This window comes from Propithecus coquereli, unplaced genomic scaffold (assembly GCF_000956105.1).
Source record: "Propithecus coquereli isolate 6110/MARCELLA unplaced genomic scaffold, Pcoq_1.0 Scaffold165, whole genome shotgun sequence".
Lineage (NCBI taxonomy): Eukaryota > Metazoa > Chordata > Mammalia > Primates > Indriidae > Propithecus > Propithecus coquereli.
The window spans coordinates 3,989,971-4,006,781 of NW_012141080.1; the positions used below are offsets into that span (position 1 = coordinate 3,989,971).

Sequence of the window (16,811 nt, forward strand, 5' to 3'; positions counted from 1 at the left end):
TTTGCTCCAACACCTCTCTCCAGACTTGGAATAGGAAACCCAGCTCTGCCTCATAGCAAACTTTGTGAACTTGGACAAGTGGCCATGTCACCTGTCAAGGTCCCGATTTCCCCATCGGGAGGTGAGTTACGTATACTAGAAGATCTCTGGAGACCCTTCTTTGACTCACTAGTGCTAATAGATTATCTACCTTTGGGGTCCAAGAAAAGAATATTTATTTTCTTTTCCTTCCATTGTTTTGTGATGCTTCTAAGACAGTTAAAAGGTGAGGCATAAAAGACCCATTCAGGTGCTCAACTAACCAGGTAGCTTCAGTTCTGGGAGGCTGCATGGAAGTGAATCAGCAACAACTGATGAGTAGTCACATCTGAGCGAGTCCACCTGTCAGAAGAAATGCTGTCAACATCACGCCCACTAATGAGCAAGCTGATGACTCAGTGTGTGCTCACCATTTACGCTTCAGGTGAATTCGAACAAGTGAGACGATACTGATGGAATAAATCCCCAAAACTCAGTTGCTTAAAACGAAAGTTTATTTTTCACTCATGCCACACATCCTGTGTGCATCACCACTGCCTTATAGGTTGAACTGTGTCCTCCCAAAATTCATATATTAAAGTCCTGACGCCCAGGACCTCAGAATGTGAGCTTATTTCCAAATAAGGTCATTGTAGATGTAATTAGTTAAGATGAAGTCAACTGGAAGTTTAAACACAGAGGCACACGGGGAGGGTACTATGTAAAGATGAAGGCAGGGACTGAGTGATATTTCTATTAGCCAAGGAACATCACAAAGACCACCAGGGAACCACAGGAAGCCAGGAGAGAAGTACAGACTAGAGTCTTCCTCGTAGCCCTTGATCTTGGACTTCCAGCCTCCAATACTGTGAGACAATGAATTCTTGCTGTTTAAGCCACCCATTTAGTGATAGCTTGTTATGGCAGCCTTAGGAAACCACCACACCATCCCTGAGGAGCATGAGATCATGAAGACTTTACCATCCTATAGCTGCACCATGGGAAACTCATGGTCTTTTCAACGGTAAGACCCAGGAAGAGCTGGCTGGAGCACCTTGTGCTTTGACCCAGAAGTGACACGTGCTATGTCTGTTCAAAGGCCATTGGCCAGCACTAATCTGACAGGTCCTAACTACAGGGCTGAGAAAACAGGGAGAATGTTTAGTGAGTGTCAGGATCTCCGGCACCCTTCCCAATAGAGCCCCTCCCCCGAGGCTAAAATACTTGAGCAAAAAAACAATACGTGCTCTGCTGGGTGGAAACCACATAGTCACTTCACACTCAGTTCCTTCCCCTGTGTAAGTTTCAGGGGAGTTAGGGGCTCATGGCAGGTTCCATTTCATTTCAGGTGATCACTGTCATTGAACTGTCATAAATGTAACTGGCTGTTGAGAATGCCATGCAGAGAAGGACTCAGCTCTAAATCAGTTCTGGAATCAATGAGTAATACCAACTGTAGTGGGTAAACGGTAAGAGGGAAAAAAATACACACACACACACACACACACACACACACACACACACACACACACACACACACACCCACCAGACTTGCCTCTCTACTTCTAGGGGGAGTAAACAAGGATTATGGGGGCAATTCAAAGATGAGAAAGCCTAATCCTAGGCATCGGTCCCAAATAACCTGATAAAAATGCTTCCCTAGATATGTATATCCCTTTATGGTTTTCAAACTGCTATCGCCTTGTGTATTCAACATTCTTGGGAGGCAGCCATTTCAAATAAAGTGGAAAAAGTTTTTTCTGAGGTTAAAGGGTTTTCCTAACATCGTGCAATATTAGTCACTTTCAAGAGTCAAGATTAGAACCCACATTTCCCAGGGCTCCTAGCAGAGACCCTCACCATAACCCCTGGCACAGAGGCTCAGCTCTCACTGATGACTGACAAATTTGGTCTCAGCTCTGGAAGGATTTCTAAAACAGGACAAGGAAACACTTTACTCAGCACCCACTAGTAAGATACACTCTTCAAGGATATAGGAAGTTGTTGGAATGACTTAAACAAGGAGCTCGTTGCTATTATTTCTCTTGACCTTTAGGGCTCACCATGGTATTGCTGTTTCTGGAGGATACCTGGGTTAAAGGGTTCTTGTTCTAGTACATTCGATGGTGCAGAGTGCAAAAGGAACTAGAAATGGCACTGCTTCAGACTTTAAGCAATCGGCCAGAGTAGAAACATGCAGGCAAGCACCAAGCTTTTAGATGTTCAGGTGACATAATTTGGTCATCGCTCCTTCCTGAAACATGATCTCGAGAAGCCTCCCAAACATGCACCATGAGCAAGATTATTAAAGCATTTCTTCTAAAATGACTTTTAAATTGCAAAATGATACCATCCCAGCATCTCTGTCTGCATGACTGAGTTCAGGGGAATATTAAGAAAGTTTGTGTGTCCTAAGAGAAAGGCTGGTACCTAATTGCAAATTATTACTGCATCTGCAGGTCATGCTGACGAGATTATCTCCTAGCAGGCTGACAGTCAGAAACCTGTTTTTAATCTGGTGGTTTTTTTTTTTTTTTTTTTTACAGCCGGCAACCTTTTCCTTTATTCCTGGATAGAATGGAAATTAGCGTTGTGTGCCTACTCCTCTCCTTTCATGGACCATTTATCATATCAAAGCACGTTTGTCTGTGTATCAGCCTAACCAAATTAGGTAAACAGAGTTCTGGGCAACCGACAGCTGTTACTGAGACAAGTAATCACAAAACACAAAGCTTCATTGCAACAGCTGCCACATAAGCTGCTTTCGAAAATATGACAACTAAGAGGCGGTTTAAGGAATCTTCAGGGTACACTTACAATGTTCATAATACTCAGTTTGCAGTGGAGGCTTCAGCCCCCGGTTCCTTAATATGATTGACAAGACCCTGCCCACATCTTCCTTCCTCCTCCCTGTAGCCGCCTGCTCTTCCTTCCTTCCGGTCCTCCTGGGCTCTGAGCACTTCTAACCTCAGGAACTGCGTGTGTACTTCTCTGCGTCATTCAGCAGGACTTTAAATTCTCCTTTCTCAGAATCTTCTCGTTCTAAATTAGCCTCCTCCCTTTATACTCTCTTAGAGCTCACTGTATTTTTCCCCCTTTGAAACATCTATGAAAATTTCAATTTACATGTTTATTTCTAATTATCTAACGTTTCTGCCATTAGAACATAAGCCACAAGGGAGAAGAGATGAGGTCTGTCTGAGCACCGTATCTCCACGTCCCACACCTTGCTTGCACTCAGTTTACGCTTATCGAATGAATAAATGAATATGAATACAGTTGTCCATTTTGTGGACGATTTCAATTATTTCTCAACACCCCTCTTGAGCCCCTTAACATAGGTATCATCATCCCATTTTACAAAGAAGAAAAATGAGTTTAGAGGTGATATGGTTTGCCCAAAATCAGGCAGTGAATAAGTAGTGGGGTGAAATGCAAACTCAGGTACAAGTTTATTCCTGGATAGAATGGAAAACCCATGATTTTTCTTTTTAGCATTTCCTAAATACTTGTTTGGTGCCAGACCCAGCACTAAAAGCATCCTGTGTATTATTTCCTTTAATCCTTGAAACATCCCATTGAGGTAGGTAGTTATAACTATTGTCTTCATTCTCCAGATGAGGAAACTGCAATTCAGAGAGGTTAAGTAATCTGTCCAGGGCCACACAGCTAGAAAAGGAAAGAACTCCCTGAATCCAAACACCACACTATTCTATGTTGCTTCCATTCTCATGTGTCCAACTATGGAGAAAATATTCACAAACTATACATGTGATAAAGGGCTAATATCCAGAGTCTACAAAGAACTCAAATCAGTAAGAAAAAAAAAACATTAAAAAGTGGGCAAAAACACAAACAGAAGTTTTTGAAAAGAAAACAAATGGTCAAGGAACATTTGAAGAAATGTTCAACATCACTAATCATCAGGGTAATGCAAATTAAAACCACAATGAGGTATCACCTCACCGCTGTCAGAATGACCTTTATTAAAAAGTCAAAAAACAATAGATACAGAGAGAAAGGAATGCTTATAAACTCTTGGTGGGACTGCAAATTAGTACAACCTCTATGGAAAACAGTATGGAGATTCCTCAAAGAAATAAATGCAGACTTACCATTCAATCCAGCAATCCCACTACTGGGTATCTACCCAAAGGAAAAGAAGTCATTTTATCAAAAAGACACCAGCACTTGAATGTTTATTACAGCATGATTCACACCCACAAAGATGTGGAATCAACCTAACTGCCCATCAATTCACGAGCAGATTAAGAAAAATGTGATATATACAGACCATGGAGTACTACTCAGCCATAAAAAGGAATGAAATAATGTTTTTTGCAGCAACTTGGATGGAATTGGAGACCATTATCCTCAGTGAACTATCTCAGGAATGGAAAAACAAACACCACATGTACTCTCTAATAATTGGGAGCTAATGGATAGGCACACACGAATACAAACAGATCTAAAGGTCCCTGGAAATCAAGAACGGGGGAAAGAAGAAAGGGGTAAAAAGCTACCTATCAGGTACAATGAACACGATTCAGGTGGTGGGCACACTCAAACCCCTGACTTAAGCATTATACAAGGTATCTATGTAACAAAAACATTTGTATCCCCTTAACATTTTGAAATAATAAAAAAAAAAACTATCACGGGCTACTGTTGTGACTCCCATAATTCGCTCTTGAGGTCTCTCTCTGCAGAGTTGCTATAAGCCAAGACAGCCACACTCTAGGATAGCCCAGACCAGGAGAGCGACGTTTGGGTGTGTCGGCGAGGTGAGACACAAGTAGAATGGGAAACCAAAAAGCACGAAACAAGAAATGCGTGACTTACAGATCCCAGAGAGGTTGGGGTTGCCGACAGGACGCCACGGGAAGGCTGGCAGCAGCAGGGAGCTCAACCAGCAGGCAAGAGTGAGAGAGCGCTCACCTGGAGACCGTGCCTTTAGTAAGATCCATGGGTATGATCCCTTAGGCTTTCCGTCGGGGGCAAGGGGGGCGGGGATTGTGAATCTGCTAGCTTAAGGGAAACACGTGTGAGAAGGAGGGGACCTATTTACCTGACTCTGGTGTTGACCATTAGGTTTTATCATGGTCTGCAGGTGTGGGGTATGTTGGGTTTTGGTGAGTCAGTGAGATGAGGAGTAAGCGGCCTATGTTGCAATAACCACAGAGGGAAGGGACATCCTCACTAGGCCAAAGATGACAGGGCATGACTGCCAAACCTGAATAACTTATGTCAGGCCTAACAATGGATGCCAAGGCAGCAGCTATTATATATCACACACATTTATGACAGCCACACACTGTACTCAGATCAGAGGATTGTTAAAGAAAAAAATTATCCTGGCACATGCTAAAAACGGTAAGGAAGACTTTATTCGGGTCTGTTGCAAAAGGTGTCAACACTGTCACAATAGTCTTGGGAGAGACTGGGCTCAACTCCAAATATAGCAAAGATAGCTGGGAATCGGTGGCCAATGAGCAGAATGAGGGGTCAGTGGACAGAAAATTACTAAGAGGTGACCTGGAGAGTAGGGGAGTCTTGCTGAAAGCAGGTCAAGCACTTACACGTCAAAAGTAGGGGGTGAGGAACCTGATCAAGTATTGAGGGTGGCCAGATATCAAGGGTAGGGGATCCTTGCTAAACTGACTTGGCTGCATTCTTGCTGACACTGGGCCAGGCAGGCCAAGGGCAGGACCAGGACCAAGGTAAAAGCCTCATTGAGAAGAGGGCTCAGAGGAGCCTGACTAATGTCTGATCAAGGAAACAGTCTTTGTCAGGGACCAGAGTGAACCAGGTAGGCAGTGTCTTGAGTCCGGAGTTAAATAAAGTGACACTCTGACAGTCTGGAATGTCCTGGCAGCCCACAGTGGGCGGTGATCCTCCCTGGGGTTTTCTTTCCTTTCAATATTTAACTAGGACGACAGAAGCTAGAGGTGGTGGCAGTGGAGAGGGGAGGGCATGAGAGGAGATGTGGCTGCCTGTGTGGGCGAATGAGTTTCAGGACCTGCCAAACACCATCCATCCATCCCTCGGAGAGAACTTGAGGCAGCCAGCCCAGGGCCGGGTTTTGGCCTCAGCTCCCCTCCTCACTTGGTGTCTGTCCCTTTCTCCTTGGTCATCTCATCCTGGGTGGGTCTTCTGAAACACTCATGTGCCGCTGAGATTCAGACAGTGCCTTGACTTTGCTTCTCTCTGATGGCGAGGTAGCTTTCAAGAAGTGGGGAGATCGGGGAAACCATTTCCTGCTTGATTATCCTGGATCTTTCTCAGTCTTGCCTGTTTATGTGTGTCCCTGTGAGACTGACTTCCCAGCCTGGCAGGTAGCATAAGCACACAGACATTGCATGCACATACTGGCAGGTTTACCCATTCGGCTGGCCCTTTCTGAACATCCAATATATGAAAGGACTTGTACTAAGTGCTATCAAGACACAGAAATGAATGAGACACGTATGCACAAGACCAGGCATCAACATTGCTCACAGCATGTGTTCAGGCATGTAGATAAGAAATCGTGACAGAAGCTGAGACTTGAAAACTTCATAAGAGCATGAAATAATCACTATCATTTAAGAAACACTCACTACATGCCCAAAATTGGTCCAGTTCTCTGCGCATTAACAATATACAGCAATCCTGTGTCGTTATTATCTTCATAATCAAGTTGAAGTGAGGAGGGTAAAACTCACCTGACTTTAGCAGGGGGAAAGGAACACTAGCAACCCCATGGCTGCAGGACGCTCTCAGGAATACATTTTTACCTACACTAAACAGCATCACATTTTAATCGTTACACAAGGTCAGAGGAAGACTCTTGTTGGGGAAACTATAAATATTTCAATTCCCATGGCATAAAACAAATTAGCCTAGTTGGCTGCTTAGCATCTATTTGGGGAACAAAATTACTTTCAACCAGGAGGAAAGACAAATAAAAGTAAAGGAAATAGGTTCTGCTTTTTATCTCTGCTTCCAAAGCGCATCTGTATTCTCAATGACAAAGCAGAAAGGAAATACAGTCTGATGCCAATGCCCTTTCCGAGAAAGATGACTCACCTCCTAAATGAATATACCACTGATACTCGTTTATAAGGACAGCATCCTTTGAGAGCCTCTGGTTGTGTATATGTTTTATGCTACGTATTTTGCTTCCACATAGATAATATCAAAGTAAGTTCATTTTACGTGCACCATCTTGTAAAAATTTATAAAAGCAGATGCCACCTATATTATGTGTGTATACAGTGTGTTGAAACTACAATCTTTAGACTGCACTAATATAGTAGCCACTACCCACATGTGGCTATTTAAACTTATATTAATTAAAAGTAAAGAAAATTAAAAATTTAGTTCCTTGTTCACACCAGCCACATTTTAAGTGCTCAGTAGCCACGTGTGGTTTGTTGGTTAGTGGCTACTGTATGAGAGAGCACAGATATAGAGCACTTCTATCATCGCAGAAAGTTCTCCTGGACTGCGCTGCTAGAAATACAATCCTTCACCATCGGATCCTTGAAATCACACCAGGACAACTCACATTCTCATCTGGCTTCCTCTGTAGACTTCCAGCAATGACCAACGCCTTCCCTCCCTCACCAGACTACCTTAAGGCCATCCCAAGACAGGCAGCCACAGGCCAAACATGGAGCCAGCGGCTAGCAGCAAACTGACAGCATCCTTCCCAAAGAGTTTGTCCATCTGTCCGTCTGCCCGCGCGGCAGTATTCGTTATCACAGTTACAGCAGGAAAGGCTGCACGTCAGAGTATAATTCCTGTGAGCAGAGCGCAGGTCGCGCGGTCCTTGCTGAGGTGGCAGAGTATGGGTTGGATAAAGCACCAGGCTAGTAGGTGGTGGAGTCTGGAGTTAGGGAAGGATGTGAGTCGCTGCCTCCCCTCACCAGGCTGTAGAAGCCAAAGAGGTTAACCAGGGTGGAGTTATGCGTTCCTGGTGGGGCAGACTCAAGGCCAAGGTGAAGCCACAGAGAGTGAATTCCCTGTGGAGTGATGTCTGCTTCTTCCACAGACACTCAGCTACCCACTAGCACTGGAAAATCCTAAGCCAATTTCACAACTAATTTTCATGCTAATTGAGAGCAGAATGTTCTTCATTGTGAGGCACAGTCACGCCATGGTGTGCATCCTAACCGAGCCTTCATTTAGATGACAAACTTCCCCGCATCGTTGTCACTGGTAATTAAACCTACTTGATTGTTCCATTACACAAAGATTACAAGACAGTAAAGGAACTGAACATAGCTAATTTTTATCTCATTTCTAAAAGTGCACAGAAATGAGAACCAACAATGGTGTAAAATGTGTGGATGATGCTCCCTTATCAACGTTTGTCAGTTTTTGGCAGGCTGGTTCGTGGAAACTCAGAGATTTAAGGCATCTTGATATGCAAGCGTATATCTGTTTTATTGTTACACAATGAAAATTAAACATGGATAAAAAAACACCATCCATGAAATCACATTTGTAGCACCTCAAAATAAATTCTCAGTATTTACATTATGTGACCCAGGGCAGTTCCAGAAGCATTTTTTCTATAATCCCTACATTACTTTAGTTCCCAGTCCACACCTGCTGCCAAGAAATCAAGGAGTGAGTCCCAGGTCACCGACTTCTTTGTTCAAGTGCCTACCCAGATTTCCTGGGCCTGGCTAATTTCTACTCTTTCATTTATTTTTTCAGTTTCAGGCTCCATTTCTCAACTTTTCAAAGTGTAGACTTTCATCAAAATCACACAAGGATCTAGTTGCAAATGTTGATGCTTGGGTCCCATGTGCACCAGCTTCCCCAGGGCTGTGGCCCAAGTACCTAACGGTTTAATCAGCCCCCGTAGATTCTGGTACAGACAATTTGACACCAGCCCCTCAAGGGCAAGGACCAACTATCACATGTCTCTGTATCTCCAACATCCATCGTGAAGCCTGCCTAAGAATCAGTGCTCAACCAGAGAACCTGCTGAACCAAACTGACAAGTTATTTCCTTTTCAATGGGTATCTTTAAAAAAAGGCAAGAGCCACATTATGTAGGAATCTGTCCACTCCAGCCCACTCTCTACAAAGCAATCCATTCAACATCCCTGGTGCCTCTGCTGAGATGGGTCTGCCCACAATGCCAACTCTCACTACCAGAAAAGATCATTCCAATGTCACCAGGAATGGCACCTCCTGGTCCTTGGTGGCCATTATCTCCCCTTCCCTCGGGGCCTGCCACATCATCGTGTTAGAAGGAGGTGGCCTTATCTTCCCAACATTAAATGTCCCCCTTTGGAGCACTTAAACCTGTGTCTTCAATCCTTATGTCTGAACCACCTAGAGGTTTGCTTAGAAATGCAAGTTCCTGGGTGAATTTCCACCCAGAGATAAGAACCTGCAGGGTAGGATTTGGAGCATTGAGTTGTCTGGGCAGCATCCCACCCCCAGATGATTTTGGATACTGAGCTCCCCTGACTTATTTGTAGAGAAATACCTATTCTAACTCAGTTCTCAAAGAAATTCCTCACCTTCCTCTCCTCCAGGGGGAGAAGGCTGTGCTTCCTGGACTCTCCCTGATTTACGAGGAGGTGGAGGACAATTGGTGCGCGATGGGGGTAAGGAGTGAGTTGGAGGAAGTAAGAGGGGAAAGTATCTGCTTTGTGGAATGTTCAACCCAGTTGTCTTAAACCTTATACTTTGATGGATGTGTGAGATTTAATCTGAAAGTCCTCTTCTAAGAATTCCCTCCAGCTTAGAGACCTTTCTGCCAACTGAGGAAGGAAGGGGGGAAACTCACATTTCTTGAGCATTATTTTTCCACCCTAAGAAGTTGCTAAGTGTTCCCAGTTTTCCTACTGTCATTCTACTACCTACCCAGATCCCACTGCCTATCCCCAGGCGAAATTAATGGCTTCCCTGCTGCGCCTCCCTTCCCCAGAGCACTTAAGCCCTTTCTCCTTGATTAGAGCACTTAACTGGCATTAAAGCTAATTGTTTGTTGTAGGTCTCTTCCCCAGATATCCTGTGCTCCTGAAAGCTGGTTGGTGTTTTCTTTATCTCTGCACCACCCAGGCCTGGCCCGGAGGTGCTGCTGTTCAAATAAAGGTTCCAGGTGAGTGGTCTGCAGATAAGGCCCACCCTGGCCCCTAGGGTGTGCTTCTTTGAGAGACCTGCACTTGTAGATGGTAGCTTTGCAGGCTATCCTGATCTTTTTACAGCTTTGCTTCTCTTCAACACATTTCCCAGACTTATGTTACTATCAACAAATCTGTGTGCAAAAGCTACAAACTCAAGTCGTTCCTCCTAAAAGACACTACCCATTAACCTTGAAGCTCTGTTGTCTTGAAGGTACGGAGATACAGACACACACATAACCTTATCATGATACATTTCACATTGTGATGCTCCCTGTGCTGTGGTTTCCAGCCTCACAAAAGCCATAAAAGGCAAGTATTTTTGCAGCAGTATTTCTGAACTTGAAATAAGATATTGTGTATATAGCCTTGGTGTACCCCAAAGCATCTCAGGATGCTGCTTTTTACATTAAGACCATCAAACTCCTACTACACTCTTTCTGATGCTGGGAGTGTGGGGGTTTTTCAGAAAGTTTAAAAGCTTCTTTTCCTAGGTCCTTGAGCTGGGACTTTTGGAAGAGCTCCCTGATTGCATCTGCTTTCTTGCGTCTGCCAACCCATCTTCCACCAAGATTGTCCTGAAACTCAGACTTGCTATTCCTCTCCCTTTAGGAGGAAGGTCAGCCTCCATCTTCCTGTGGCTTCTAAAGCCTTTTCATCTACTTCCAGGGCTCTGCTCTGCCAAATGCCCTTTTTATTCCAGCCACACTGAACCATCTGCCCCTCTGAACAAGACTCCCCACCCAAGCTTGGCTTCTGCGGTTCCCTCTGCCTTGAATGTTATATTCCCCACCTTGCCCTCTTGAAATCCTACCTATCCCTCAAATGCCCACCCGGGCACAAGCTGCAGCTCGCTGCATGTGATCAACAACCAGCTCCACCATTTACCAGCTGTGTGACCACAGGTAAGGCACTCAACCACTCTGAGCCTCAGTTTGCTCATCTTCAAAAATGAGGATAATCAAAGGATGTCTAAAAGAAAATAACAACCCCAGACAATAACTTTCAGCCTCCAACTCAGTTCTCTGAACCACTCTCCCTTCCCTTCTCACCCAGAGCCAAGAGCAAGCACACTGTGAGTTACTAGAGCTGAGAGTCATGTTTAGTATCACCCCACTGGATTAGGAGGCCTTAGAGGTCAAGGGCCATGTCTTAGTCATCTCCCCACTACCAGCACATTGTAGCTGTGCAACGAATATTGGATAGGGGGTTAGGATATCTCCTTAGCAATCACATTCACATAATTCACGGGCCAACTGCTTCTGTGTGGTGGTATTGATATAAATGGCTCGATTCAAGTCTCTTCTCCCATTTGACTGTGAGCTCCACGTGGCCTTTCTTTTGCCATGGGATCTGCATGAAGGTGTTCAGTAAATATGTACTGACTGCCGTTCAATAAAGCTGAACCACCTTCCCCTTCCAGCAACAGTAGATGGGAGTACCTGGATCCTCTCACCTCACCAGCGTTGCATTTTCACTTAAAAAAATTTTTTTTCTTAAAGACAAGGTCTCATTCTGTTGCCAGGGCTAGAGTGCAGTGGCATCATCATAGTTCACTGCAACCTCAAACTCCTGGGCTCAAGCGATCTTCCTGCCTCAGCCTCCCAAGCAGCTGGGTCTATAGACGTGCACCACCACTCCTGGCTAATTTTTCTATTTATATAGAGATGGGGGTCTCCGTATTCTTGCTCTGCCTGGTCTCGAACTCTTGGCCTCAAAGGATCCTCCTGCCTTGGCCTCCCCGAGTGCTGGGATTACAGGCATGAGCCACCGCACCCAGCCATTTTTATTTTAAAAAAAAAATTTACAGTTGTAAATTTCACAATTCCCCATAAGCCTCTTGCTTTCCAGGAAGCACCAGAAGCAGGGCATAACTGCTTTACTCGACCAGCAAGACCAGACCCTAAGCCCCGCCCCCACACATCGCCCCGCCTCTGGCCATGGGCCCCGCCCCATCCTAAGCCCCGCCCCGCCCCGCCTCTGGCTGCAGGCTCCTCCCGGGGCCCGTGCTGCTCTGCGCAGGCCCGTCCCGCCCAGCACTTCCGAGGAGTCACTGACTGGAAACAAAGGTTCCCCACGACAATGTCGCGACCTGTTCCTCCCCAGGAGCCAGTCAGGTAAAGCTTTCCCGCCCCAGGCACCCGAGCCCGGCCTGGCCGGGCCTTGATCGCGGCGGGGGCCACCAAGGCCTTGCGGCTCCCGCCTGCCCTGCGCGCCCGGGCTCGGTGCACTCGCCTCTATGGCAGCTCGCAGGTCCCCAGACTTTTGCACCTTCTCCAGCCGGAAACGGAGCAGGCTGTAGCCAACATAGTTCACACGTATGCGAGTTTGGGCCCTTCCCCAAGGACAAAGCCCTTCCCTCTTCTGATCGGATCTTGCTCTTCTGCAAAGCGCTTCCCCACAGTTGGACTTCAGGGCCCCTGACGGGGGCGCAGCCCCGGGTTCAAGTACCCGGGTGCCCGCTTCCAGGTGTGACCTCGGGTCTGTCAGTTAGGGAACCCCTCTGAGCCCGGACGTGGTCCTGTTCTCACCGGCCGGGCTGTTGTGAGGATGAAATGAGAAAAGCACGGAGTGAGTGTGCCGTGAGCCCACGCTCAGAAGGGGTGGCTGCCACTGTTGTTGCTGTCCTCACGGTGATTATTCCAGGGACAAGCCCCTAAAGGGGACAGACACGTTTTTGCAGCCTCTTACTTCTGCTGGTCTCTCTGGTCTGTTCTGGGGTCTTCTCCTTAAAAACCACCCTTGCTAGAGTCCATCCACACTCTGGGGCTGCCATTTTTGGACAGGACCTGCGTGCATCGGGTGCACACTGGATTCCCCCGTGCCAGTATTGAGTGATTGTTTTCAGGCCATTTGGTCTGTTACCCAACCACATCTAGTGAGCACTCTGCCACGAAGAAAGAGGCAAAAGAAGAGCAAACACTTCCCACAAATATTAATAACAGCTTCTGATGGGGGAATATATGACAATAGTTACCATTCATTGAGCACCAGCCGAGTGCCAGCCACAGCCTAGGAACTGCATCATTTCATCTTCATAAATATACTAAAGCATGTCACAGATGAAGTAAAACCCAGAGAAATTATTCCTATACACTTTTGAAACTAATTCTGGCTGTCTTAAACATCTGATTTTGCAAACAATGCAGATCTACCTTCCTACAGAAAAAGTAAAACCAAATTGTTCATTTTCTAGGGCTGCCATAACAAAGTACCACAAACTGTCTAAAAAAAATAGAAATTTATTCTCTCATGGTTTGGAAGGCTAGAAGTCCGAAATCAAGGTGTCAGCAGGGCCACACTCCCTCTGAAGGCTGCATCCTTACCTCTTCCAGCTTCTGGTGGCTCCTGGCATTCCTTGGCTTGTGGCAGCAACACTCCAACCTCTGCCTCTGTCTCCACCTGACCTTCCCTGTGTCCTCTCCTCTTCTTACAAGGACACCAATCATGGGATTTGGGACTCACCCTAAATCCAGGATGATGTCATCTCAAGATCCTTAACCAATTACATCTGAAAAGATTCTATTTCTGAATAAAGTCACACTCGGAAGTTCTGGGTGAACATAAATTTGGGGAGGTGGAGGGACACTGTTCAACTCATTACACAAACCAGCAACAAAATATACCTGTCAAAAGGACCAAACCATTGTAGAGATCTTTCACCTCCTTCGTTAAATATATTTATTAGGCATTTCATTTTATTTTTTGTAGTTGTTGTAAATGGGATTGAGGTTTTGATTTGGTCATTATTGGTATATATAAATGCTACTGATTTTTGTATATTGATTTTGTATCCTGAGACTTTACTGAATTCATTTATCAAATCTAGTCTTTTGGAGGAGTCTTCAGGGTATTTTAGATATAAGATCATCTCACCAGCAGAGATAATTTGACTTCCTTTTTTCAAATTTGGATGCCCATTATTTCTTTCTCTTGCCTGATTGCTCTGGGTAGGACTTCCAGTACTATGTTGAACAAGAGTGTTAAAAGTGGGCGTCCTAAAAAAAAAAAAAAAAAGTGGACATCCTTATCTTTTGTTCTACTTCTTAGGGGGAATGCTTTCAACTTTTCCCCATTCAGTATGATGTTGGCTATGGGTTTGCCATATACGGCTTTTATTATTTTGAGGTATGTTTCTTCTATGCCTAGTGCTGAAGGTTTTTATCATGAAAGGTGCTGGATTTTACCAAATGCTTTTTTTTGCATCAATTGAGATGATCATATAGTTTTTAATTGTTTATGTGGTGAATAACATTTACTTACTTGCATACATTGAACCATCCTTGCATCCCTGGAATAAAAATCCACTTCACATGAAAAGGGCACCATTTGTGGTTATAAATCCAAATACTTGCATGTTATTAGGAAATGGTTCTCAAAATGTGTTTCCCTGGTCTGCAGCACCAGCAACACCATCACCGGGAGTTTGATATAAATGCTAATTCTCAGGGACCCACCACAAAGTTATGGATTTCAAAATTCAACTACTGCATTATTGAAAAAACATTTAACAGGCTGTTCTCAAACTCCTGGCCTTAAGTGATCCTCCTACCTGTTTCCCGAGTAGCTGGGGTTATAGGTGTGAGCCCCCACACCTGGCTCATTTTACCATATTTGAATTTAAAATTTAACTTAGGTTTCAAAGTGAAACTGTGTACCGAACTCTGTGCTTAGTAGGGTTTTTGCCTCATTTTCATCTTGCCAACAACCATCCAATTTAGCTACTATTATTTCTGCCATGTTGTTGAAAAATACACTGAAATTGAGAAATGGTAAACCCCACACAAGAAAGCAGAAATGTAGGCAGGATTAGACACTTTTTACCATAACTCTGCTTACTGAAATGTCTGTCTGGTTTGTTTCCATTTTAGAAACAGTTTGATAGATGATGCTAAGGTCTGCCTAAGAAAGCATGATGTTGGGAGCAAATATTCTCACTTGTCATATAACAAATGTTCCGTCCTTTTACCGTTGTTGGCTAAAGGGGGAAAACTCCATTTGTTGCTCACCCTCCGGTCAGAAAAGGTAGGTAGATAAAAAGGCTACTGCCATTAAATCTCAGGGCATTTGAAAAACCTCATGAAATTTTGTCACTTGCACACATTATAAGGTCACAATTCTCAAATGGACTTTCAAAATTGTGATGTTGTGGGGGTACCAGAAGCCACAGGATAACACGGTGGTTTTTGGAGAAGGTTTTGGAAAGAAAGGGAATTTAGCTAGCAAGTAATTTAAAATGCTTTTAGACCAGGATTCCCTAACCTTGGCATTTCGAGCTGGGTAATTCTTTGTTGTGAAGGCTGCCCTGTGCATTGTGGGATATTTAGCGTCATCGGTAGTCTCTACCCACCACATGCCAGTAACATGCACACACACACACACACACACACACACCCTTTGTGACAATCACTAATGTCCACAGACATTGCCTACTGTCCTGGCAGGGATTAGAGGATGTAAAATTGCCCCCACCAAGAGCCACTTTTTTAGACTAATCTCACCCCAGATAGAATGTGAAAATACTAGAGCACAGAAGTTAACAGCCTAGGCCCTGGAGCTAGCTGCCCACATTGAATGCAGGCTCTCTCCTTGCCAGCTGTGTGACTTTATCCTAGTTACTTACCCTCTCTGTGCTTCAGTCTCTTCACTTGTAAAATGAGGACAAAATATTAGTACCTGTTTCAGACAGCTGCTCTGAGGATTTCACAGGGTAACAAATGTTAAGCACCTAAAACAACCCTGGCACTTGGCAAGAAAGGATTCAATAAGTTTCAGTTGACATCATTAGTGTCAAGTGGCAGGCTGAAGTTTTAAGATAGACACTTTCAACGTAAAGAAATATTGGGCTGGGAATAGAGTTTCTGGCTTACCACTCACCCCTGAGTACAGTTACTTCCCCTTGTTGTTGGGATATTTCCAAGGAGAAGTTGGGAAAGCAGTAATTTCATGGTTATCCAAATACAGAAAGAAAATGGACCATAATAGCATGGTTTTTTAAGCAGAATAATGGAAAGCATTTTGTTAGCAAAAAAAAAAACAAAAAATGTGAGGAATCGATCAGCTGAAGTTTTGTGGGCTTGGGAGTACACTTGTGTGGATTCTTTTTGGTCTGGGCTAGGCAACGAGGACATAAATTCATGAGATGATGAAAATTGAGGGGAGATACTTAAATGGAAACCAGAGGTCGGAGTCTGTTCCCAGCTCTGCCAGTAAGCACAGGAGAAGCATTTACATATTTTTTGAATTAGCGGACAAACAATAATGTAGAAAATCTAGATAAGACCAAAATCTCAAGCAAGTAGATCTCGGGTTTCTTTCGTTTCACCCAGAGCATTGTCTATTGACTATTAAGGTCACTTTTTAAAAAAGTGTTTAAATCTAATTAAATCTGACCACGAATGCTATCTGGCTATGGGGTGAGAAGTTCCCTCTGGGGTATTACTGGGTCTCTGCCCCTCCCTCACATGAATAGGGGTGTCACAGGAGATTTCCTTCCAGTAGATGGGGAATGGGGCTCCAGGCATCTGTCTGCCCCAGCTGAAATGTGTGCTCTCCTGCTAGCTCTGGAAGCTGGATCAAAGTTCTTAATCTCCCTCGGTCTCAGTTTTCTCATCCCTAAAATGGGACTGAAAACAGCGCCTAATGTGTAGGGTTGTTCTGAGA

The 16,811-nt window shown here is 44.6% G+C and overlaps 1 protein-coding gene across 1 annotated transcript in view; it reads left to right on the forward strand.

The window, feature by feature from the left end:
• Positions 1 to 12,165: 12,165 nt before the first annotated feature.
• NUDT7 (nudix (nucleoside diphosphate linked moiety X)-type motif 7) overlaps positions 12,166 to 16,811 on the forward strand; it is a 13,134-nt gene continuing 8,488 nt past the window's right edge. The window contains exons 1-2 of the mRNA XM_012641531.1: positions 12,166 to 12,265; positions 15,020 to 15,173. Coding sequence (XP_012496985.1) covers positions 12,231 to 12,265; positions 15,020 to 15,173 — 189 coding nt within the window. The 5' untranslated portion in view covers positions 12,166 to 12,230. The remainder of the gene's footprint in view (positions 12,266 to 15,019; positions 15,174 to 16,811) is intronic.